At 58.0% G+C, this 26,240-nt stretch overlaps 1 protein-coding gene across 2 annotated transcripts in view; it reads right to left on the bottom strand.

Annotated features, from left to right (window-relative positions):
* Positions 1 to 10,655, bottom strand: part of NRBP2 (nuclear receptor binding protein 2) — a 29,035-nt gene extending 18,380 nt beyond the window's left edge. Inside the window, exon 1 of one of the 2 annotated variants that reach the window (XM_057411170.1) lies at positions 10,444 to 10,655. In XM_057411170.1, coding sequence (XP_057267153.1) covers positions 10,444 to 10,560 — 117 coding nt within the window. In that variant the 5' untranslated portion in view covers positions 10,561 to 10,655. The remainder of the gene's footprint in view (positions 1 to 10,443) is intronic. The other variant, XM_057411169.1, reaches the window with a different exon arrangement.
* Positions 10,656 to 26,240: the final 15,585 nt, after the last annotated feature.

The raw sequence follows: 26,240 nt of genomic DNA, 5'->3' as shown, positions 1-26,240 counted from the left end.
GGGGAGGCCGCACCTCGAATCCTGTGTTCAGCTCCGGGCCCCTCACTGCAAGAGAGACCTTGAGGGGCTGGAGTGGGGCCGGAGAAGGGAATGGAGCTGGAGCAGGGCCTGGAGCGCAGGGGTGATGGGGAAGGGCTGAGGGACCTGGGGGGTTCAGATGGGGAAGGGAAGGCTCAGGGGGGACCTGATGGCTCCCTCCAAGTGCCTGCCAGGAGGATGGAGCCAGGAGGGGCTGGGCTCTGCTCCCAAGGAACAAGGGATGGGACAAGAGGAACCAGCCTCAAGCTGCACCAGGGCAGGTTTAGATGGAGCTGAGGAGCAATTCCTGCCCCAGAGGGTGCTCAGGCATTGGAACAGGCTGCCCGGGGCAGGGCTGCAGGCACCATCCCTGCAAGTGTTCATACACTGTGGAGACGAGGCCTCAGTGCCATGGGGCAGTGGTGGCCTTGGCAGGGGTGGGAACAGTTGGACTGGATGAGGTTAACAACCTCCCTGATTCTGTGATTCCCTGGCTCTCTGGCTCTGACTCTGGGCCAGGGGCAGCAGGAGCTCTCGGCAGCTGGGCCGGGTTGAGGCATTGTCCTGGTGCAGGCTGTGCAGGAGGAGCAAGCGCTGCGGCCCTAAGGGGCTCTGCTGGTCCCAGAGCTCTCTGTGGAGCTGCTGTCCCCCTTCTCCCCAGAACACCCTTGGAAAATCAGCTCATGGCCGGGAGAAACACCCGGTCCTGAAAGCAGTGGTTGGCCCCAGGGTTGAGAACCACAGAACTGCAGACGGGTTTGTGTTGGAAGGGACCTTAAAGCTGACCCAGTTCCAACCCCTGCCATGGGCAGGGACCCCTTCCACTGGAGCAGGGTGCTCCAAGCCCATGTCCAGCCTGGCCTTGAGCACTGCCAGGGATGGGGCAGCCACAGCTTCTCTGGGCACCCTGTTCCAAGGAGTCAAATGCAGAGCTCAGACCCAAAGAACCTCTGGGTTGCCACAAGGCCACCCTGGAGCCGGAGCTCAGCACAGAGGTCACTGGTGCCTGGTGCAGGCATAGTTGGCCTCAACACCTCCGGTGCCAGCTCCTCCCCTGCCTCCTCGCGGGGCTGCAGTGCTCCTGCGCACGACCCGCAGCAGGACCCAGCCTGCGGGACCGCTGCACCCTGTGCTCCCATCCCCACGCCTGGGTGCTCACTGCACCAACAGCCACGTCGAGAGGGACCATCCCCCTGCCCGTGACCCACAGCACAGGCCAAGGCTGTCCTGCCACAGCCTCCTACTTCTGAACCATCTCCTCTCTGACCCTGAAGCCGCACCCTGGTGCTTACAGCTGCAGACAGTGATCTGCTGGGATCCGGGAGGCTCTGCCGTGTGTTGAGGAGCATCAGGCAGGCTGCAGGGGAGGAAACGTTCCCTGCTCATGCAGACACGAACGTGCTCGGACTTGTGCTGCACTGACCAGAAAAGTGACACCGACCTCTGCGGCTGCATAAATAAATGCTGCATTAAAATCCCAGAGGTGACTGGGGACAAAAGGAACTGGCCACAGGTCATCTTGGTCCTCTCAGGCCTTTCAGGGGTTCCCGGCAGCTCCGTGTGCTGCTAATGGTGGCCCCACGTGGAACAGGCAAAGCTCCAGAGCTCCTCGCTTCCAGAAAGCCCTTGGCAGGCGCGGAGGCAGCCTGGAGGGATCGCTGGGGACACGAGGAGAAGGTTTACAGAAGATCAGATTGCAGCTTACAATCAATTGCTCCCTTTTGAACCGCTCCCATCGACCAGGACTGAAACACTCCACAGAAAAAGGCTTAATGGTGTTGTTCTGGGGCCTGGGGAGAGCTGCTGTCAGACAAGGCAGGCATGGGATGGACAGCACTGGGCAGGCATTTGTGCTGCCGCCAGCATTTATTCCCGATCTGGAGGAGAAAATAAGGACAAGGTGGTTGTCACCCTCCTCCGGTCACTCTGGGAGACTGGGAGGAGGCAAGGCCACGGTGCCTCGGTCCTCTCTTCTCCCTGGACCCAGGACAAGCACGTCTGGCACCATCTCCCATCCCGCTGCCCTCCTGCCTGTTCCATAGCACTCTCCAATCCATCCGGACCCCCAGCCACCCATGGGACCAAGCACCGCAGCCATGCACCCTCCCATGCCCAAGCAGCCACCTCACATCCTCATCCCCAGCAGGGATGCGTTCTCTCCTCTCAGAGGAGAAGCAGCAGTGCGGCTCCAGCCCCTGTGAGGAGGCCGGTTCCTGCCTGCAGGTTCTTGACCCAAACCGCTCCTAAGGCTTGGCTGAAGTTCACCGCGTGCTCCCCAGGGCAGCCCAGCAGGCAGAGCCTCAGCCCTTCCCCGGCAACGCTGAGCAGCCGCAGGGCCACGGCCCCAGCCCTGGCTCCCTGGGACCCCACTGAGCAAACACAGACCCTGCCTGGAGCCCCGGGTTCGGGTCGGGCCCCGTGGTGCACAGAGCATGGCGGAGCTGGAGGTCACCCAAAAAGGAGGGAAAGGCACCGAGAAAGCTCCTCTGCCTCTTGGCAGGGGCTGGAGGGCAGCGCAAAGGGCAGGCAGGAGCTGAGCAGGGGGACACCGACCCTCAGACCCCATTCCTGCAGGGCCTCTTTGCCTACACAGGGCTGTGAGATGCAAAGAGGGGGAAACGGTGAGTTTCCTTCTCACACCCTGAGCACAGGGGCTTGGGACAAGGGCCTGTAGGGACAGGCCAAGGGGAATGGCTTGAACCTGCCCGAGGGGAGACTGAGATGAGCTCTTAGGCAGAAGCTCTTCCCTGTGAGGGTGCTGAGGCGCTGGCACAGGGTGCCCAGAGAAGCTGTGGCTGCCCCATCCCTGGCAGTGCTCAAGGCCAGGTTGGACACAGGGGCTCGGAGCACCCTGCTCCAGTGGAAGGGGTCCCTGCCTGTGGCAGGGGCTCGAGCTGGAGAAGCTTTAAGGTCCCCTCCCACCCAAACCCCTCCATGGTTCCATGATCTCTTGGTCTGGACAGTGGCCACATCCAACTTCTTCTGCCCTCTATGAGCTGACTCCATAATAACCATGCCTAAAAGACTGTATTGCCAAACCACAGAAGGGCCACCAGGAGACTCCTGACCAGGGTGGAGTACACACGAGCTCACCCAGAGCTCCACGCATCCAGAGGCTGGAAGGAAGAGATCCAAACCTCATCAGGGATCTTCTGGACTGGTGCTGAGGCAGGGACCAAGGGAAAGATGAAGTTTTGAGAACCATAGGCACATGACCGGGCACAGGAGCAAAGGAGCTGTCAGCACTGTGCACGTGTCCTGTCCACAAGGGAGCACAGGGGGGTTCGGTTCCTGAGCCACTGCCCAGCTTCCACCAGCGCAGGGGGGCACAGGGGACACGCAGCCCATGCAGCGCACCCTTCCCTTCACACCACAGGCTGCAGAAAGCCCTTAGCGCCCGCAGCCTGCTCAGGCTGTGCATTCATCCCTGGTCACCGCACCGGGTGCTGTGCACAGCCCTGGGGACACAGGATCAGGACAGAAGAACCGGCGCTGCTTCAGGACATGCGGCAAAGCCAGAGACACCTGACGGGGAGCCCAGCAAGGAGCGCAGGGGAGCCTCACCAGAGCAGAGGGGGAGAATCCCCTCCCTGAGCTGCAGCTCACGCTGGGGGGACGCAGCCCAGCACACAGGGGTGTTTGGCACACTGTGAATGTGCCACACAGCGATGCTCGCTGTGCGCGGTTCACCTGACTCCTCATGACACCGGGACATTATCCCTTTGGCACTGGGCACTGGCAGGATTTGTGGGGTCACAAGCCTGAGCAGGGAACACGTTGTGCCTGGGAGAGCATTTCACAGAGTAAATCCCGACTCTGCTCCGGTGTCTCATGAGTTGGGTGACAGTAAAGGCTGTGTCTGGGCTTCTCCAGGGCTTGCGTTCAGGTTACAGACTGCCCCGAGGTGCTGCACAGGACGTGCCTTGAGCAGCAGAGACTGTCCTCTCAGAGCATCGTGTGCAGGCAGCAGAGACAGAGCACGGTGTCTCTGCAGGGACTCCACTTCCACGCACTGCCCGAAGCCAGGATCCCCTTTGCCTGCTCCAAACCACGTGTCCCTGCCCTGAAGGAGGCTGTCCTCCTCTCGACACCACCCTGTGCTAACACAGAACCATGGAGGGGTTTGGGCTGGAAGGACCTCAAAGCTTCTCCAGCTCCAACCCCTGCCACGGGCAGGGACCCCTTCCATTGGAGCAGGGTGCTCCAAGCCCCTGTGTCCATCCTGGCCTTGAGCACTGCCAGGGATGGGGCAGCCACAGCTTCTCTGGGCACCCTGTGCCTGCGCCTCAGCACCCTCATAGGGAAGAACTTCTGCCTAAGAGCTCATCTCAGTCTCCCCTCTGGCAGGTTAAAGCCATTCCCCTTGGCCTGTCCCTACAGGCCCTTGTCCCAAGCCCCTCTCCAGGTTCCCTGCAGCCCCTTTAGGCACTGGAGCTGCGCTAACATCTCTCCTCACCAGCTGAACCACCCCAGCTCTCTCCTGCCAGGACAGGGGTGGCTGCTGCAACACAGAAACAACTTTTCACGACATGTAGAAGGAAAGAGCAAAGTGCCTCCTTCGGCCTGCCAAGGGACAGGGACAGCCCAGGCAGAGCCCCCTTGTCCCCGGCCAGCAGCAGCCCTGAGGGTTCCTGAGCAACCTGCGCCTGCGCCTGGCCGGGCTGCAGCTCACGGCAGGTACAGCAGGGCTCTGGCAGCAGCTAGGGGAGCCCCCCCATCCTGCTGTCCATAGCCCACAGCACCAGCTCGACCCTACAGCACCTGTGAGCGTGGCGGAGGCATCCGTGGTGCCAGATAGACGTGCTCCCTCCACGGGGTGCTGTTACACAACGGGCAGGTGAAGGCAACGCGTGAGACAGAAAATGTTTTGATTCCAGTGAAGCGTTTGACCCCGCTGCACAAAACCAGCTTCTCATCGCTCGTCCAGAGCGGGACAGCTCCAGGCAGTGGTGTGGAGGCAGGAGGGGATGGCACGGGCTCTGCTGCACTCTGACATTGAGTGAGGCAGGTTGAGGTGATGCGTTTGCATCGCAGGAGATCTCCCAGCCCAGCACCCACTTCATCCAGCCCCCTTCCATGAACTCCCTCTATCCGTCCTCAGCAGATCCTGCCTGTCAGCAGCAACAGGGAGGTCACTAATACCTGCAGACAGGACAGGACCTGGACAGGCCTCCTCGGATGCACATCCACCAGCCAGCATGTCCCCTCTGCCCAGGAGAGGCAGGGCTGGAATCCTCCCCTTCCATTCCATACCCAGGGCTGCCCTTCCCTTTCTCCTGGCAGCTGCCAGAGCAAACACTGCGGTCCCTGTTCTCCTACCCCTGCTGAGAACAAGGGACACCACAGTATTTTTCCACTGCCCAGATAAGAGCCAGGAGCGACCCTGTGCGCCGCAGGCAATGCAAGGGGTGGTGTGTCCCGCAGGCAATGCAAGGGGTGGTGTGTCCCGCAGGCAATGCAAGGGGTGGTGGGTCCCGCAGGCAATGCAAGGGGTGGTGTGTCCCGCAGGCAATGCAAGGGGTGGTGTGTCCCGCAGGCAATGCAAGGGGTGGTGGGTCCCGCAGGCAATGCAAGGGGTGGTGGGTCAAGCAGGCAATGCAAGGGGTGGTGGGTCCCGCAGGCAATGCAAGGGGTGGTGTGTCCCGCAGGCAATGCAAGGGGTGGTGTGTCCCGCAGGCAATGCAAGGGGTGGTGGGTCAAGCAGGCAATGCAAGGGGTGGTGGGTCCCGCAGGCAATGCAAGGGGTGGTGTGTCCCGCAGGCAATGCAAGGGGTGGTGTGTCCTGGGTACAGTCACACACACCTGGGCTGGCAACATGCCGGACCCAGGGAGGTGTTTGCTTTACCCCCAGGCACTGCCCAGCCCAAGGAGGACACATGAGCCCAAGAGCTGAGCACAGGCCAGCCCCAGCATGACGCACCTCGGAGATGCACTGGAGCATTGCTGAGGCACAAACCCCGGCTGGGGAGAGGAGCTGGAAGCAGCCTGAGGAGCAGGACTTGGGGTGCTGGGGGAGGAGAAGCTCCCCAGGACCCAGCTTCAGTGAGTGCTTGAGCCCAGAACCCCCCCATGTGCTGGGTGCACCCCAGAGCGTGAGCAGCAGCTCAGGGAGGGGATCCTGCCCCCTCTGCTGCAGGAAGGGGAGAGCTGAGAGCTTTTAAGGAGCTTTAAGGTCCCTTCCAACACAAACCAATCTGGGATTCTATGAGATGGGACGCAAAAGGTGCAAAAACCTGCAAGACTCACAGACAAGATCTGGCCACTGTGAACCAAAATGCCTGCATGGGAAAACCAGTGAAAGGGCAACAAAATCATGGTTAAAAACAGGAAAGGGAAGAAATCATGGAAAATACTGGCAACTGCAATGCTTCTCTGTCAAGTCTATTTTGGAAGGAGCACAGAAGGAGCAGCCTGGGAGCTGCTGAGCTGCATGGATTTGGGACACGTGGAGAAGCTGGAGCTTCTTACAGCACCTTAGGAGCTCACTAAGAAGCACAGAAGCTGGAAACAGCAAGGCATTCTTGTGAAGAATATGAATGGAATAAAAGAGCGTGTCAGTGCCTGAAAAAGGGCACGTTTCTGCACTAACCTTTCCTCTGGGCTCGCAGCTCCTCCCTCCCCAGCAGCCAGAACAAGGCAGAGGATTGTTGTGACCCGTTAAGATCATAAAGGATTAAAGGATCCTTGAAACAGAGAACACAACACAGAGAAAGCGAACCCTGCTCATAGCCCACATGAACAGGAAGGTTAATGGGGAGGACACTAAACCCAACATGCAAAGCCCTATTTGGTGCCAGACCCACAGCATACACCCTGAGAAGGTCTTGGCTACCTGCCTCCAGCAACGTTTCTCCTTGGGGAGTTTTGCCCCTTTACTTGAGAGCATTTCATCCTGCTCTCGCAACTAAAACCTCCATTAGAACCATGTGAGAGGCCTCACAGCCCCTTTGGAGCATGGAGTGAAACCTCTCCATAGGAACCTGTCTGCTCAGCAGGTTGATAAACAGCAGCATCCCGGGCACTGAAACAGCAGCAAACCCAAGACAGAAACCAGGAAGGGGCAGAGGAAAGCAGATTCAGCGAAGGGAAAGAGCCGAGCCCTTCCACGGATCCTGTGTGCGCTGGGAAGGCTCCTCAGCACAGCTCCTCAGCACAGCGCCCGGAGCCGCTCTCCCGGGAGGGCTGGTAACAAAGCAGCCTTTAAAAATAACCCTGGTGCAAATATGAAACAGCGGGCCGCTTTCCAGAGACTCCAGCCCGAGCTGCCCAGCCCCACCGTGCACTGAACGCAGCCTGAACACAGCCAGCACCTAATCCAGGGACCCTGCACCTCCCACAGCCAGATGCTCAGATTCTTGGTGTCTTGTTCTGACCAGTGGGAACCTGTAGCAGCACTTCCAAATCCGGCCCCCTCCCCCCCTTGCAGATTCTTTAATTAAGATCTTTAATTACATTCTTCTTCAGTATTTCTGTTACAGTTTCTCTTTTCACCTTCTTTCATCCTGCTGGGTTTAGAAGCTGAAGCTCTGTTCAAGGGCTCTGCATCAGTACACACTCAGGCATTCACCCTTTCACCAAAGCAGGTGACCAAAAGGGGAGCAGTGAACTAATACCAGTGAAAACCAACTGTAAACTTCAATCCTGAGAGCCAGGGCAAGTACAGGCTCTGATCCTACAGGAAATGCCCCTGGGGAATGCCAAAGGCAGTCTGGATCAAGTATCTACCAGTAATAACAGTCCCTTTACCTAATAAAGGGTTTGCTAAAGCAAAGCAGCGTGGATAGAACCAGTCTGACCTCAGTAGCGAGGGGCTGGGGTTCATTCAGGAGCCTGTATTCCATAAGGAAAGTTGTAAAACCTTGAACACAAGCAGTAAACCAGGTTTCTCCTTCCTTACTACTCGTACTCCACAGGGTGGGTAGAAAAAATAAATGAAGTCATCAAACCCACGCTGTAAAACACATATCTTCCTACATGGAAAAGTTGACAGCAGCAGCATTCCTTTGCTCCACTTCCACACTAATGGCAGGGACAGGAATGGAAGAGGCAGAAGAGGGTATGTGCTGACACCAAACACAAGGTCTCTAAAGGATTCACGTGGCTGTTTCTCCACATGTGCTGTGGAGATGCTGTAAGTGCTTTATGCTCTGAAGGCTGGAGCCAGGCTGAGAGAGCAGGGCTGCTTCAGCCTGCAGAAGAGAAGGCTCCTTAAGCGGAGCCGCTGGAGCAGCCCCAGTGCCTAAAGGGGCTCCAGGAAACCTGGAGAGGGGCTTGGGACAAGGGTCTGTAGGGACAGGCCAAGGGGAATGGCTTTAACCTGCCCGAGGGGAGACTGAGCTGAGCTCTTAGGCAGAAGCTCTTCCCTGTAAGGGTGCTGAGGTGCTGGCACAGGGTGCCCAGAGAAGCTGTGGCTGCCCCATCCCTGGCAGTGCTCAAGGCCAGGTTGGACACAGGGGCTTGGAGCACCCTGCTCCAGTGGAAGGGGTCCCTGCCCCTGGCAGGGGTTGGAGCTGGAGGAGCTTTAAGGTCCCTCCAACCCAAAGCAGTCTGGGATTCAGTGATTTCCTGAACTGCTCATGGCATGGATAACTCCATTATCCACAATGAATTTGGGCATCATAAACAGGCAAAGGAGTCTGTGGAGGGAGATGTTTTCTTCTCTGCTGGGCACCACCAGACACAGCCCAGCATTAAGATCACAGCGCCATTTAGCTGCTGGGTCTGTACCAGTAGTAATGCACAGTGGGGTCATGTGAAAACAAAGACTCAGTCCCTGTGTGACAAGGTCCCTATCGACAGCTCACAGACAGCAAATGGTGTTTTCCTTCCTGGTACATAAGCATCGATGAATTTGTAACAAATAAACCTCTTACACAAAACTTCCCTCACTTTGCAACTCAGGCAGCACTGCCACTTCCTTGTTCAAGCTCACGTGCATTTTATCACAGCAGCATTACAGATCCTGAGCCATGAAAGGGACCCACACAGGCTGGAGAGGTGTGAACCTCCTGGAGTTCAACCAGGTCAAGGGCAAGGTCCTGCCCCTGGGTCGGGGCAACCCCAGGACAAACCCAGGCTGGGGGAGAGGGGCTGGAGCCTGAGGAGCAGGACTTGGGGTGTTGGGTGAGAAGAAGCTCCCCGTGACCCACCTTTAGTGAGTGCTTGAGCTCAGAACTCCCCGCCCTGTGCTGGGCTGCACCTCCAGAGCGTGAGCTGCAGCACACGGAGGGGATCCTGCCCCTCTGCTGCACCCTGGAGAACCCCTCTCCTGCGTCCAGCTCTGGGGCAAGAGCACAAGAGGGACGCGGCGCTGCTGCAGCAAGTCCAGAGGAGGCCACGGAGCTGCTGCAAGGGCTGGAGCAGCTCTGCTCTGGAGCCAGGCTGGGAGAGCTGGGCTGGGGCAGCCTGGAGAACAGAAGGCTCCTGAAGGGGAGAGCTGAGAGCAGCTTCTGTAATTCTGAAACAGGTTATTGGGATCTCAGCAAAGGCCAGACTGCACAAACAGCCTCAATCATGGGCAGCCTCCAGCCAGACCTGAGAACTCTGGTCATTAACAGGGGACAGTGGGAGATAAAGGGCCCTTGGACGGACCCCTTTGCCTCTCAGGAGCTGACAGCGCCTGTGATGTCTGTGTGATGACAGCGCCTGTCAGCACTGTCCCACCCGTCTGCAGTCAGGATTCACCCGCTGACTGATACCTGTTCCTGGGTGCCCTGGCGGGGATGGGAAGACTGGTCCCGTTTTTGGGGGTGAGGGACATTGCACTGATACAGGGTACGTGTCTGGAGGAGGGAGGTCAGGGGGTGACAATAGTGGGATGCTGCAAAACCCTTCTGGACAGGCTGCTGGAGCCCCTGGACTGGGAAGATAAACTGAAAGGGTCCAAACGCCGTGTCTGGAGCAGAGGAACCGAGTTCTGCAGCCCCGGAGCCCTGCACAGCACCAGGGCCGGGCCCGCGGGAGCTTCCAGGATTCAGCTCCACGCTGGCTCCGGCAGCGCACCGGCTGGTCCCGCGGGTACCGGGGCCTCTGCACGCCCGGGACTGTCCCGCTCCTCGGGGACCGGACCGGCTCTCCCTGCACCGGGGCACGATCAGTCCCGGTTCCCCGCACCAGGCTTCCCTCACCGGAGCACGCTCAGTCCCGGTTCCCCGCACCGAGGCTCCCGCACTGGGCTCCCCGCACCACGCTTCCCTCACCGGAGCATGATCAGTCCCGGTTCCCCGCACCGAGGCTCCCGCACCGGTCACACCGCCCCCGGAGGCTCTCCCCACCCCTTCCAGCAGCAGCAGCAGCTCCGCACCGGCCTCCGGCCGCGGCCATTGCCCCGGCCCCGGTCCCAGCCCCAACCCCGGCTCCGTCCCCGGCGAGGGGCAGCGCTCGGTGCCCCGCAGGCCCCGGCAGCAGCGGCACGTCGGGTCGAACCTGCTCGCGGCGCTTGTGCCAGCGGCCGCAGGGACTCTCCTCCAGCACCTCGCTCTCCTCCTCGCTCTCCTCCTCCTTCTCCTGCGACAGACGCGCCTCCGGATCCGCCACCGCCATCCCGAGCCGAACCGAGCCGCTCCGCACCGCTCCGAGCCACGGTCTGACAGCGCCGCTCCCGCTCCTGGCCCCGTCCCGCCCCGTTCCGGACGTGCGGCCGCGCACGCCCCGCCCCGGTACCGGGACACCCCGCCCCGACCCGCCGGGAGGAGCCCCGGGGCCGGGACAGGGACAGGGGACGGGGAAAGGTGGAGGGGCAGCGATAGGGACGCTCCCCCGCACGGGTCTGGCCAGCGGTGGAGGGAAATGGGGCTTGTCCTGCAGCGCTGAAGCCCTAGCGTCGGTGCTGGTGCTGGTGCTGCTGCTGCTGCTGGTGCTGCTGCTGCTGCTGCTGCTGGTGTTGGTGTTGGTGCTGGTGCTGGTGCTGGTGTTGGTGCTGGTGCTGGTGCTGGTGTTGGTGCTGGTGCTGGTGCTGGCGCTGGTGCTGGTGCTGGTGTTGGTGTTGGTGTTGGTGTTGGTGCTGGTGTTGGTGCTGGTGCTGGTGTTGGTGCTGGTGTTGGTGTTGGTGCTGGTGTTGGTGCTGGTGTTGGTGTTGGTGCTGGTGTTGGTGCTGGTGTTGGTGTTGGTGCTGGTGCTGGTGTTGGTGCTGGTGTTGGTGTTGGTGCTGGTGTTGGTGTTGGTGCTGGTGCTGGTGCTGGTGTTGGTGTTGGTGCTGGTGTTGGTGCTGGTGCTGGTGTTGGTGCTGGTGTTGGTGTTGGTGCTGGTGCTGGTGTTGGTGCTGGTGTTGGTGTTGGTGCTGGTGTTGGTGTTGGTGCTGGTGTTGGTGCTGGTGTTGGTGTTGGTGCTGGTGCTGGTGTTGGTGCTGGTGTTGGTGTTGGTGCTCTGCTGGTGTTGGTGCTGGTGCTGCCCCCCAGGCAGGAGCAACTCACAGAGCTCCCCTGCCCAGCCAGTGCACCCCGAAACAGCCCCAGCAGCTCCCAGCAAGGAGCCTCGCCGATATTTGTGTTCCTCCCGCAGCTCTCTGGCTCATCTGATGTTTTTCCTCCTCTCCCTGGCCAGCTCCGGCTGCTTTTAGCACGTTCGTTACTTGTTCCAGCGCCTCCGTGACGCGCCGGTGCCTGACGGCTGTTCTGGGACATGTTCTTTCCCTCCAAGCCTGTTACTGCTTTTAGCCTGTGGTTAACCAGGATGGACCATGGTGCGGTGGCTGCTGGATGAGGAGGCACCGATGGAGGGATCACACACTGTGTCCTGCTCCCTAAAACACAGAATAAAGGTCAGGAGCCATTTCCTCATTTGTGCCACCACTGGGTACTCCCTGGAGGCAACAGCCACCTCCAGCACCCCCCACTGTACCCCCCTGCTGCCAGCCCATAAGCCAGGTACCCCACAGTGACCTTGTGCTGGGCCTGCCAGACAGGACCTGTAGGAAAGTACTGGTTCTTATCAAAGTGAAAGGCAAAGGTTTGGCTGGGAATCAAGGAAACATGGAATGGTTTGGGTTGGAAGAGACCTTAAAGCTCATTCAGTTCCAACCCCCTGCCATGGACAGGGACATCTTCCACTACAGCAGGTTGCTGGAGGACCTTTAAGGTCCCTTCCAACATGAACCGGTCTTGGATTCTGTGAGACACACAAAAACCCCACAGCTCATTCTCTGCTGTGACATTTGCTCTGCAGGAAGCCCTCCCTTGCGAGATGACAGGCAGGGAAATTGCCTCAAGATGAGGTGACACAAGTACATATTATAAACCAAGTCAATGACAATGGTGACAAGTTGCTGGAGATGTTTGGCAGGTGGTGAATGTCAAATGGGCAGAGCTTATCCCATGGTAACTGGGCAGGGTCAGTGCCAGGTCCAGCTTTCCAACAGCTCCTCAACAATCCAGGAGGGATGAACAAGGAGCTGCAGTTGACTGATGACACCAGCTCTTGAGGACAGCCGCCTCCAAAGAGCCGCAGAGGATCTGGTGACACAGGAGCCATGTCACAAGCATGGACAAGGTTTCACATGAACCTCACAAGCATGGACAAGGTTTCACATGAACCACATGTGCAGGTCAGAGCCGGGGACACGCAGAGCAAGAGCCCGTTAGCAGCGTGGGGAGAGCACACAGGATGCCACACGTGTCACCATGTCACAGAGATAAGTAGCTGGGATGCCTGCTGAGGCGGGTGCCACATGGAGGAATTCATTGCCACAGGGTGTTCACAGCGTCCAAGGGAGAAAAGCGTTTTAAAAGCCATTAGGCAGATCTGTGGGAGAAGAATTGATTTGGGCTGTTAAAGGCAGCCGCAGCCGAGGCCTCTGGCTCCAGAGGGCTCCAAGCTGCAGCTTCTCAAAGCTGGGAGGCTGCAGCTGATGAAATACAGGTTCCTGTGCTCCGCCTCTTGGGATGTACTGTCAGCAGCTTGTCAAGCCGGAACGCAGGGATGTGCAGGGCTCAGCCTGACCTGGAGGAGCTGCTCTCACACTGCTCCCTATTTCTGGGCAGGAAGCACTTTTGGCCTTCACACGTTCCCTGCGGAGCACGGCTGTTCCATTTCAGTGTGCCGGAGGTGTCTGGAGCTGGATGCTGCTGCTGGATGTTGCTGCTGCCCTGGCCTGGCCACACTCTGATCAGGCGGCTCAAACACAAACTTTGAAGGTCCTTTGAGGAAGATAAATGGCTTTCAGCAGCAGGAGTTGGCTGGATCCGTGATCCTCTGGTCAAGCTCAATCAGCCTGAGTGCAGCGTTGTCAGCATGTGATACTTTCAATTTCTCTGGGCACAGGAACTGAAGGGGCTGACATGAAAACTGGAGGGGGGCTTTGGACAAGGGCCTGTGGGGACAGGATAAAGGGGGAATGGCTTTAACCGGACAGAGGAGAGACTGAGATGAGCTTTAACCATCCTGTGATTCTGTGATTGTAGGGATGACAGGATGCAGGATCCGTGCATGTTCCCTCAGCAGTGACCATCCCCTGTATCATCAGTGCCCCATCATCCCCATCCAGACAATGCTTCAATATCCCACTACCTCTTGCTTCATCCCATCATCCTCAATGCCTCATCCACATCAGAGTAAGTTTCTTGATCTTCCTTCTGTGACTTCCTTTTGCTTTACTGAATCATAGAATCACGAAATCAGTGAGGTTGGAAAAGACCTCATCCAGTCCAAACGCTCCCAGCCCTGCCAAGGCCACCACTGCCCCATGGCACTGAGGCCTCGTCTCCACGGGGTGTGAGCACTCGCAGGGATGGTGCCTGCAGCCCTGCCCCGGGCAGCCTGTTGCAATGCCTGAGCACCCTCTGGGGCAGGAATTGTTCCTCAGCTCCATCTAAACCTGCACTGGGGCAGCTTGAGGCCGGTTCCTCTTGTCCCATCCCTTGTTCCTTGGGAGCAGAGCCCAGCCCCTCCTGGCTCCATCCTCCTCTCAGGCACTTGTAGGGAGCCATCAGGTCCCCTCTGAGCCTTCTCTTCTCCAGGCTGACCCCCCCCCCCCCCCCCCCAGGTCCCCCCATTGTTCCTTATAAGAAATAATAAGGATACTCTGCAGTAGAGCACACTTGTCTGAGCTATTATTTTCAGATATAGCTCACACACTCTTCCATTAACTGGCTGTCACACAACAATCCTGCTCTAGGGCCGGGCTGGTGCTGGTGCTGGTGGCCCCATGTCCCCCTCTCCCTCCTGGCTCACTGAACTCACCATCTCTCTGAACTCACCATCTCTTTTCATCCGTGGCTGATGCATCAGTCCCATGTGTGCAGCACAACCTGCACTTTGTGACAGTGTGAAGTTCAGGAGGTGTCACCCTGACCCTCTATACCCCACACACTGTCCCTGCTCTGGCTTCTCAGTATGTTTCATGGTGGCCTCTTCAGGGAAACCTGCAGCTTCTCAGGAGCCTCTTTCTGTTTCTCACACATCAGGTTCTCCCCTTCCCTGCTCTGCAGCTCCCCACATGCATCCTTCCCACACGCATGACCTACACACATGTGCAACCTGCTGCTGTCAGCATGTGATCAGACGTGTGAAGTCACGGGAGGGAGCCCAGCACGCAGCAAGTGCTGCAGGAGCAGAGCGTGCCCCGGGAATTGCATGGAGCGGCTCTTGAAACGGCTTCTCACAGCAGCAGCTGCTGACAGCATCTCCCATGTCACCCCTGAGAGGCACACACTGCAGGAGAGGCCAGGCCAGAGAGCTTGGTGAGGGGCTGCTGACTCCCAGCCCCTCTAAGCTGCTTGGAGCTCTGCCTGTATTCCCTCTGGCAGCTTCCACACAGTGCAGGGAATACATATCCAGCCCTTCCATAAGTGCTTTCATAAGTGGAAAGAGCCAGCGTGTGACAGAGGGAGGAGAATCTGACCACAGAGATAGTGGTGGATGCGCTGGAATGAGGCACTGGCTGGGACTGGTCACAGCTCACTGCTAAACCGGGATGGTTTGAACCTGCTTGGGAAGAATGCTCTGTCTGTGAGGGTGCAGGGGTGCAGGGGCCATGGCCAGGCTCCTGTGTGGGGCAAAGCAATGGACAAGCTTTGATTTGAAAGCATCCCATGGGATGCAGGACAGGCACTGGGTGATGGAGGAGCTGGACGTGGCTGTTGGAGGTCAGGCAGGCAGAGCAGGCAGCGGCGGCAGTCACACTACTGGTACCAGTACTGGCACCTTGTGGTACCCATTGGGCAGTGAACAGCTGCCATGAGGCATCTCAGTCTGTATCTCAGATCCTCTTTCCTGTGCGGGCACAGTGAAAGTCTCGTGGTGGTGGAGGAAGGGTTCATCCTGTCCAGGGCATCATTTGGGCCCTTGGTGCTGCCAGAGTGATGGCCAAGTCGTGCTTCCTGCAGAAATACTCTCAATCCCAGTGGAGGGAGAGGAGAGCCCCAAGAATGGGGTGAAGACCAGGGCAGGGCATGACTCCCCTGGGAGAAGATGTTTAGATGTTTAGTTTAAGATGTCCCTGCTCATTGCAGGGGCCTGGACTGATGAGCTTTGAAAGTCCCTTCCAGACCAGCCCATTCCATGATTCTGTTATTCAGAGGTTCTAAGGTTGCCCTGTGTGACTGGAAGGAGCTGTGGGATGGGGCATGCAGGGGAGCAGGGACAAGGACAGGGATGACAGGGGTTGGTGGGGTGGAGAACTATCAGTAGCTGCCTCCAGGAGCCCGTGGGGGTCCAGCACAGGAGCATGACTTTGCGCTGCAGCTGCTCATGCACAAAGGGTGTCGAGTTTCTGTCAGACCCTGATGCTGCTCCCACTGTCTTGGCAGGATCCTGCTCCACCGCCCTGGCAGGAGACCTGATCCCAGTTTCCTGACTCCAGTCTCTCTCCGAGGAGGGAACGTGGCTGCAGCGAATGCTCCTGGTTGAGCACAGCACCCTTCAGTGCCGCAGCATAGCCTGCGCCGAGCTTGGCAGGGACCAATCCCAGGGTTCCCATGTCCCAAACTCCTGTGTTCTGCTGCCAGGGAATTTCCTGCTCCTGAGGCCATGGTTTCCTTTGGTAAATCTGAGCTGGTTCCTTTAGAATCATCAAATCATGCAATGGTTTGTGTTGGGGGCGGACCTTAGAGCTCATCCAGCTCCAGCCCCCTGCCAAGGTCAGGGACACCTTCCATTAGAACAGGGTGCTCCAAGCCCCATCCAACCTGGCCTTGAGCACTGCCAGGGCTGGGGCAGCCACAGCTTCTCCTTTTGACCCTTTCTAGTGTCCCACTGCCCTCATGGTGAAGAACTTCATCCCAAGATCCCATCCAACTCTTCCCTCTCTCAGTTGGAGCCGTTCCTCCTCCTCCCATCCCTGCCTCCCCTGTCCCAACCCCTCTCCAGGCTCCCTGCAGCCCTTCAGGCACTGGAGCTGCTCTCAGCTCTCCCCTTCCCTCAACAGAGGGGCAGGATCCCCTCCCTGAGCTGCTGCTCACGCTCTGGGCTGGACCCAGCACGCGGGGGGGTTCTGGGCTCAAGCGCTCACTGAAGCCGGCTCATGGGGAGCTTCTCCTCCCCCAGCACCCCAAGTCCTGCTCCTCGGGCTGCTCCCGCCCCTCTCCCCAGCCGGGGTTTGTTCTTACCCTGCCTTTGCTGCTTGAGCAGCCAGGAGTTAGGAGTCACTTGTGCTGTCACAGTGTGACTGGGGAGTTCCCAGTTCCAAAAGCATTTAAACCCCTTTTTTCACCTTTTCCTAAGAAGTAGAACCAGTTAAGTGGAGAGTTAATAAAAGCTTCCATCAGAACAATGTCTTTTGTTCCCTTTTAGCTTTGATCTTGGTTAGCAGAAGCTCAAAGGCTTTCAGTTGAGCTGACTGCGCTGTTGGTGGAGCCAGTCCGAGCTCTGCTTTGTGCCGTGAGGACAAACCCAAGACGTTTGCACATAGCAGCGGATCACAACAGCAGTCAAGCCAAAAGAGCAGCTCCTGTCTCCTGTAGCAGCCCGGCTGGGGCAGGGCTTGGGACACATCCCGGGTTCTGCCACCCACTGGGAGATGGGATTGTGCTGAAAGGGGGACCTGGAGAATATGGCTCTGGAGGCAAATGAATGCAATGCTTGTACCAGTGACTGTGGCATAAAATATCAGGTGATGGCCTGAGCTTAGCAACAGGCAGGGAGCTGGTGGAGGGCTGGGACAACGTCCAGGGCACTGGTGACATTGAGGCTGAACTAAGTCATGGGAGGAAATGGAACAGTACAAAATGCAAAGTCATGCCCTGGGGACGCTGAACAAACATTTATGCCATGAATTAGGCCCCTGATTTGGAAGTGAGTAGAGGGGAAAAGGCCTGCGTGTGTTCAGCAGCTCAGGATGCTGCTGTAGATGGCAGCCACAGAAACGTGGTGCCTTCTTAATCTACTGGGATGTGTTTCTCAGGGGGGAGATGGTGCCAGGGTTGTATTTACAGATCATGCACCAGCCACGCTAAAAGCCAGGTTTAGTCTTAGAGAAGGTGCAGAGAAGAGCGACTGAGGGCATGTGGTGGGGAGCTGAGAGCACCCTAGATGGAGAGCCCCGCAAAGCAGGCGTGGAGGGGAGATAAGGCTGCCCGGGGGGGTGTTATCAGCACAGAACAGGGGAGCAGCAGCAGATCTGCTGGAGCTGATGGGTGCGTTTTTCATAGAAGGAGATTGGTCTGAGCTGGCCGAGAGCTGGGAGGATGCTTCAGCTGCTGCAGGAGCAGCGTGGGACGAGCTCCTGGCGCAGAGGAGCAGGGACCCTGCCCGTGCTGCGGGAAGGTGGAAGCTGCTGCCCTGCGAGCACCCTGCCAGCCCCACCAGCTTTGTTCTTGTGGGTGAAGTGCTCCAGCTGGGTACAAGGCCTGGCTGGCCCTGGGTCCCTCACTGAGGGCACTGTCATGGGGCCATAGCCCCAAAGGCTGGGCTCTGCTCCCAAGGAACAAGGGATGGGACGAGAGGAACCGGCCTCAAGCTGCACCAGGGCAGGTTTAGATGGAGCTGAGGAACAATTCCTGCCCCAGAGGGTGCTCAGGCATTGGAACAGGCTTCCCGGGGCAGGGCTGCAGGCACCATCCCTGCAAGCGTTCACACACCGTGGAGACGAGGCCTCAGTGCCATGGGTTAGTGGTGGCCTTGGCAGGGGTGGGCAATGGTTGGACGGGATGATCCTGAGGGTCTTTCCCAACCCGTTGGTTCCACGATCCCATGATTCTCTCAACCTGTCTTCTCCCATGACAGCAAGAAGTTCCTCAGCGCGTCCACTGAGGAGCAATGTTCCCGCAGGAACCAGCGCAGGCACCAGCCCGCCCCGCGCTCCGCTGCCCATTCGGAGCTGTGCGCCGGCAGCCAGCTCATCGCTATGCAGATGTATGCGGCTTTCCCCTCACCCTGCCCCATTTTCTTTCAGCTTCTCTTTTGGATATTCAGCAGTTCCTGCGGGACTGAGAGCTGAGTCCTGGGAACCGTCTGGAACCTTCCAGCCCTGGGCAGGCTGTGGCTGGAACCGGCTCATCGCAGGAGCCTCATCACCCTGCTGCGCCCGTCCACCCCACAGCCACTGCCACAGCCTGGTGCCAACCCCCTCCGAGAAGCACGAACATGGAGGGGGCCGGACCTTGTGCACGTCCAACTGCAAACGGGCACCAGGCAACAGCAAGGGTGCAGGAACCAGAGCGGGAGCACAGCAACTGCTGCCAGCACTGAAAGGAACTGGGACAGGCTGGAGAGGTGGGAACCTCCTGGGGCTCAACCAGGCCAAGGGCAAGGTCCTGCCCCTGGGTCGGGGCAACCCCAGCACTGACGCAGGCTGGGGGAGAGGGGCTGCAGCCTGAGGAGCAGGACTTGGGGTCCTGGGGGGGGGGGGGGGGGGATAAGCTCCCCACACACCAGCTTCAGTGAGCACTGGAGCCCAGAACCTCCCGTGTGCTGGGTGCAGCCCAGAGCGTGAGCAGCAGCTCAGGGACACAAAACTGCACACAGAGAGCAGGTAACAGGGACGCACACAGAGAGCACGTAACAGGGATGCACACACACACAGAGCAGGTAACAGGGATGCACACACACACACAGAGCACACACACACACAGGTAACAGGGATGCACACACACACAGAGCAGCACGGTAACAGGGATGCACACACACACACACAGAGCAGGTAACGTACACACACACAGGGATGCACACACACACAGAGCAGGTAACAGGGATGCTCACACACACACACAGAGCACCAAACAGGGAAGCACAACCACACACAGAGCAGGTAACAGGGATGCACACACACAGAGCAGGTAACAGGGATGCACACACACACACAGAGCAGGTAACAGGGATGCACACACACACACACAGAGCAGGTAACACACACACACACACACACACACACACACACACACACACACACACACACACACACACACACACACACACACACACACACACACACACACACACACACACACACACACACACACACACACACAGAGCAGGTAACAGGGATGCACACACACACACAGCAGGTAACAGGGATGCACACACACACACAGAGCAGGTAACAGGGATGCACACACACACACACAGAGCAGGTAACAGGGATGCACACACACACAGAGCAGGTAACAGGGATGCACACACACTCAGAGCAGGTAACAGGGATGCACACAGAGCACGTAACAGGGATGCACACAGAGCAGGTAACAGGGATGCACACACACACAGAGCAGGTAACAGGGATGCACACACACACACAGAGCAGGTAACAGGGATGCACACACACACACACACACACACACACAGAGCAGGTAACACACACACACAGGGATGCACACACACACACACAGAGCAGGTAACAGAGCAGGTAACAGGGATGCACACACACACACACAGAGCAGGTAACAGGGATGCACACACACAGAGCAGGTAACAGGGATGCACACACACACACAGAGCAGGTAACAGGGATGCACACGCACACACAGAGCAGGTAGCAGGGATGCACACACACAAACAGCAGGTAACAGGGATGCACACACACACACAGAGCAGGTAGCAGGGATGCACACGCACACAGAGCAGGTAACAGGGATGCACACACACACACACAGAACAGGTAATGGGGACGGACCTACGCAGACACCCCTCAGGCTGTGCTGTGTGTCCCCCTCACCATTCCCCACAACACATGGATTGCTGCTGCATGACTGTGGCGGTACGTGGCCTGCAGAACCTGTGTGTGCAGCCTGGTGCATGCATCACATGGCACATGTGTGCACAGCCCTGCAACACACGCCTATGTGGCACACGTGTGGCCACACAGCATGGTTCTACAGCACATACATGCACAGTGCTGTGGTGTGCACCCCTGTGCACGTGGTACTGTGCATGTATGCAGGGGCATGGGAAGGGACCCATGTTTGCCCCCCAGTGCACTGACCATGGGGTGTTCCATGGGTGCTTCTCCCCTTGTGATGGGCAGTGACCCTTATAGGCACCGGTACTGGCGTCCCCTGGTGCATGCAGAGCCGTCCTGCCCTGCCTGAGGTGTCCCCTCTCCCATGGGTGCCCTGCACAAAGCAGTGTCCCAGCACTGGGGTGTCGGAGCACTGGCAGAATCCCTATTCCTCACATGCAGAGCCCCATGCACCCCCCAGCTTGCAGCACAGCCCGAAGACAGGTCAGGGCTGAGCATCCCGCGGGCATGTGCAGCCACGCGTGCTGTTCCCTACAGCTCTTGAGGTCGCTGGGGACCTGAGCTGCCCCGAGCAGAGGTTTTGAGTCCCTCTCCTGGGGCTGCAGTGGTGCTGCCACGGCTCCTGCACTGGGCTTGCTGCCTCACCCTGGCACTCACCGTCTCAACTAGCTTGGTGCTGGCCCCGCATTACCCTGGGCCTGTGTGTGCCCTAGAGAAAGCAGCAGCCACCAGCCTGGACCCTCCCCAGGAGCTTTCCGAGAAGCTCTGCTGCGCAAAAGAAATGCAGGCATGCAGCAGTTGGGACAGCAGCAAGTTTAACTGGGTGCCACCGGTCCACACACAGGCCTGTCACCTCTTCCCTGCCCATCACTGAGTTATGGGAGAGGAAACCCTCGGGATGAAGCTTGTGCCTCCTCTGGGGTGGTGTCAGGGGTCCTGGCGGTGCCTCGCCTGGCACTGAGGGCCTGTGATGACGGTGGTGGTGATGGTGATCTTGTTCACTGTCAGCCCGCCTGTGCCGTAACTGTCCAGATGTGCCTCGCGCTTGTACTCGGAGACTTGCTTGGTGGAGAGGAGGTCCCACACGGAAACCCTCTGCTCCTGGAGGGGCCCACAGGTGATGTAGGAGCCCTCAGACTGCAGGAGGTCCACTGTCTGCTGGGGAAGGGTTGTGAGATGGCTTCCCTTGCTGTCTGCCACCACGCTGCTGGTGGTGTTCAGCAGGTCCTGAATGGTGACTGTCCCGGCACGGTACAGCTCCAGCAGCTCCTGCCTTTTCTCCTCAGGGATGCAGCCGGAGAAGAGCAGGTCCCACACTGAGACCTTGTGGCCCCGGGACTCTCCAACATCCAAGTCAACCACTGTGGTTTTCAAGGCTGTTTCCCATGGTTCTTCTTTGGTGGAGTCACCATCCTTCCCTCCTGCTGCTGTCACGGTGTCCTTGTTGGACGCCTTGACTGCAACATGGAATTTCCTGCCTGTAGATTCCTTTTTCTTGACAAGCGTGGTGACAACAGTTATCATCTGCTCCAAGGGCAATGTCCCGGCACGGTACAGCTCCAGCAGCTCCTGCCTTTTCTCCTTGGGGATGCAGTCAGAGAAGAGCAGGTCCCACACTGAGACCTGCCCCCCCTCAAAATCACCCTCTGACACCTCAACTGTGGTGGTCCTCAGGGTCTCTTCCCAGGCCCTGTCCTCCTGCAGCTCAGTGTGCTCTGCTCCTGCAGCCGTCGACTCTGCCCTGGGGCTGCTCTCCTTTGCCCTTGCTGCTTCTGCCTTTGACACAATAGTGCTCACCACGGTTTTCACCTGATCAAGGGTTAACTCCCCAGCCTGGTACAGCTCCAGGAGCTCCTTCCTATTCTCCTCAGGGATATACTTGGAGTGCAGCAGGTCCCACACTGAAACCTTGTGGCCCCGGTACTCTCCAACATCCAAGTCAACCACTGTGGTTTTCAAGGCTGTTTCCCATGGTTCTTCTTTGGTGGAGTCACCATCCTTCCCTCCTGCTGCTGTCACGGTGTCCTTGTTGGACGCCTTGACTGCAACATGGAATTTCCTGCCTGTAGATTCCTTTTTCTTGACAAGCGTGGTGACAACAGCTATTAACTGATCCAAGGGCAATGTCCCGGCACGGTACAGCTCCAGCAGCTCCTGCCTTTTCTCCTTGGGGATGCAGTCGGAGAAGAGCAGGTCCCACACTGAGACCTGCCCCCCCTCAAAATCACCCTCTGACACCTCAACTGTGGTGGTCCTCAGGGTCTCTTCCCAGGCCCTGTCCTCCTGCAGCTCAGTGTGCTCTGCTCCTGCAGCTGTCGACTCTGCCCTGGGGCTGCTCTCCTTTGCCCTTGCTGCTTCTGCCTTTGACACAATAGTGCTCACCACGGTTTTCACCTGATCAAGGGTTAACTCCCCGGCCTGGTACAGCTCCAGGAGCTCCTTCCTATTCTCCTCAGGGATATACTTGGAGTGCAGCAGGTCCCACACTGAAACCTTGTGGCCCCGGTACTCTCCAACATCCAAGTCAACCACTGTGGTTTTCAAGGCTGTTTCCCATGGTTCCTCTTTGGTGGAGTCACCATCCTTCTCTCCTGCTGCTGTCACGGTGTCCTTGTTGGACGCCTTGACTGCAACATGGAATTTCCTGCCTGTAGATTCCTTTTTCTTAATGACAGTGGTGACAACAGTTAGCATCTGCTCCAGAGTTAACAGCCTTTCATGGTACAGCTCCAGCAGTTCCTGCGTTTTCTCCTCAGGGATGTAGTCAGAGAAAAGCAGGTCCCACACAGACACCCGCCTCCCCTGCAAGTCGCCAGCTAGCACTTCAATGGTGGTGGACTTCAAGGTGTTATCTAGTTGTGCATATTGTGTTGAAGAATCACCTCCATCCTCCTCCACTTTTGTCACTGCCCTGTGCGGACCTCTGGCACTGGCCCTGAGCGCGGCATTTGCAGCTGCAGTTCTGTTTATGATGGTGGTGACCACGGTGGCCACTTGTTCTGTGGTCAGTATCCCTGCTCTGTACAGCTCCAGCAGCTCCTGCCGCCTCCCTTGAGGGATATGTCTGGAAAAGAGCAGATCCAGCAAGGAAACCTTTTGCCCCTGGAATTCACCAGCAGTGACATAGATGGTTGCAGACTTCAGGGACTTTCTCAACTGTTGCTCTTGGGAGTGCATGTCCTGAACTGGTCGTGATGGGTGTGATGCTCCCACCTTGGTGTCGGCTGTAACTGTGGATGAGCTCAAATGCCCATTTTTCATTCCTGCCCCAGCGATGATGGTGGTGAGGAGAGTGCTCATCTCCGGGATGGTGACAGTCCCTGCCTTGTACTTCCTCAGGAGCTCCTCTCTCTGGTGCTCGGGCACGTAGCGGGAGAAAAGGAGCTCCCAGAGGCTGACGCTCTGGCCCTGGAAGAGCCCCACGCTGAGCGTGGTGCGGGTGGCCTGCAGGGCTTTCCGAGCATCCTTGCTGAGCTGATGGACCGCAGAGCCCTTGTCCATCACGTGGAGCATCGGCAGCCCCGTGTCCGGGTCGGGCACGCAGCGGCGCAGGAGCTGCATGTAGGTGAGGTTCTCGTGGGTGTTGGGGTCAAAGCAACTTCTTATCTGGTTCTTGGGGTTAGAAAGGAACCGGCACATCTCCTGGTCAAAGTACCCGCGCTTGTGGGCCACTTCCACCGGGATGCGGTGACTGTGCACGGGGTCAATAATGCCGCCGGTGGCTATCTGGGCCTCGAGCAGGCGGACAGCATGCTCCTTCACAATGAACTCTTTCTTCATGGCCTGGAAGAGGGAGATGTGGTGGCCTGTGTACGGCTCCGTGTAGCCTGTGACAGCTCCCTCGGCCGACAGCAGCTTCTCATAGAAGTCTCTGCCGATGAGTCCCGCCGTCAGCGCCTCTTCCACCGACAGCTTCTGGTTCCTCACAGGGTCGGTGAGGAGCCCTGAAGCAGCCTGTGCCTCCAGCAGCACCAGGGCTGTGCCAGGCGTCAGCAACCCCCTTATCATGGCATCATAGATACTCATCTTCTTACTCATGGCCTGGAGGAAGACTCCAGCTATGAAGTTACTCCCACCAACGCCCATCTCTTTGTGTTCATCCTCAACCAGGTTACTTCCCATGTCAGTTGACTTATTGTTCTTAGAGGATCCACTCATCTTCTGCGTTGTCTCTGGGGAACAGTACTGCTACCGTGGGCACCGTGTTTGTCTGGGGAGAGAGAAAGAAATGTCCTGGTGAGACAGAGGTTCTTGTGAATAGAGGTTCTTGTGCAGTTTTCATGGTGTGTGTAAATCACAGAATCCCAGGCTGGTTTGTGTTGGAAGGGACCATCCAGTCCCAGCCCCCTGCCAAGGGCAGGGACCCCTTCCACTGGAGCAGGGTGCTCCAAGCCCCTGTGTCCAACCTGGCCCTGAGCACTGCCAGGGATGGGGCAGCCACAGCTTCTCTGGGCACCCTGTGCCAGCGCCTCAGCACCCTCACAGGGAAGAGCTTCTGCCTAAGAGCTCAGCTCAGTCTCCCTTCTGGCAGGTTCAAGCCATTCCCCTTGGCCTGTCCCTTCAGGCCCTTGTCCCAGGCCCCTCTCCAGGCTCCCTGCAGCCCCTTTAGGCACTGGAGCTGCTCTAAGGTCTCCCCTTCACGCAGCACAGGGGCAGGATCCCCTCCCTGAACTGCTGCTCACACTCTGGGGGTGCAGCCCAGCACATAGTGGGGTTCTGGCTCATCACAGCCCATGTGTGCTGGGTCTCTGCTTGTTCTAAGGCCATTGGGTTGTCAGAGCCTCCAGCCCCATCCTGTTACACTCCTCTGTCCACCAAAACAGGTGGACCTATAGGGATGCTGGAGAGGGACTCTTCATTAGAGACTGTAGTGACAGGACAAGACGTAATGGGTTAAAACTTAAACAGGGGAAGTTTAGGTTGGATATTGTTAGGGTAGTGAGGCACTGGAATGGGTTGCCCAGGGAGGTTGTGAATGCTCCATCCCTGGCAGTGTTCAAGGCCAGGCTGGACGAGGCCTTGGGTGATATGATTTAACGTAAGGTGTCCCTGCCCATGGCAGGGGGGGTGGATCTAGATGATCTTAAGGTTCTTTCCAACCCTAACGATTCTGTGATTCTAAAACTGGGGTCTACTGTTGTAGATGTGCTGGCACCAGTCCTGCCACATGCTGTCCTCTGGACTGTGCATGGCACTGTCCATGAGAGGGCTCATGGTGCCAGACACCACCCCAGGACGATCCTAATCAGTTCCAGCAACTGAGGATGAGGCAGAGTCACTGGGAAGGTTTGCCTGACCCAGTGCTCTCTCCAGATATTTAGGGAAACAGGAGCAGGGTGTTTGGGATGCTCTGGCTGAGCTCTCTGGCACATCGTGCTCTGTGTCAGGTCAGGGCTCGCCCTGGGCTGCCTGTGGCCACCACAGGCTGCCCTGCAGGGACCCAGCCCTCATGGGTTCGGTGGCACCGGGCCTGTGGCTTAACCACACTTTGCAGGTAAAGTGCTTCCCGGGAGCTCCTGTGCCGCGGGACGGGAGGAGCGGTCACTCTTTGCTATGAGCTAATTGCCGTGTGGGTAAATGGTGGCTTAAATGAGATATATTTAAGTGAAGATTAGCGAACGAGTGCCTCAAGGAGCTTTGAGTGCTCTCTCCCATCCAGGCATGGGCTTTGCATGAGTGTGACCAGCAGTGGTAAATCCTGTGGGCACCCTCACCCATGGAAATGCAGCATCCCTCAACCACTGCCCCAGTTGCCTGTCTGAGATGTTCCAGGGGGAAACAACTGTGCCCTGGAGCAGCCACCGGAGGAGCCACCCCGAGTCAGGCAAAGGTCTGTGGAGACAGTCTTCTTTCCACCCTGAGCCATAAGCAGACAGTGGAAGGATGAAGAGGGGAGGCAACATGTGAGATATTTCCCCAGTTTCTAAGTCAACTTTTGACTGTTTTCAGGTCAGGGGATTCCACTGAGCTGGACCTGGACATGTGTCCTCCTTGAGGGATGTCTCACATGCTGTCAGTCTCTTTGGAGCATGTAAACTTTCAGCATCTACAGCATTGCAGGGTGATGAGGCCAGCGCCTTGTGAAAACAGCCAAATCGAAACCCAAACCATTCCC

The sequence above is a fragment of the Pezoporus wallicus genome, unplaced genomic scaffold (assembly GCF_028554395.1).
Source record: "Pezoporus wallicus isolate ANWC-B61680 ecotype Strahan unplaced genomic scaffold, APGP_CSIRO_Pwel_v1 contig_10120, whole genome shotgun sequence".
Taxonomy (NCBI): domain Eukaryota; kingdom Metazoa; phylum Chordata; class Aves; order Psittaciformes; family Psittacidae; genus Pezoporus; species Pezoporus wallicus.
The sequence above is the reverse complement of the archived record's forward strand: the minus strand, read 5'-3'. Positions and strand labels throughout refer to the sequence as shown.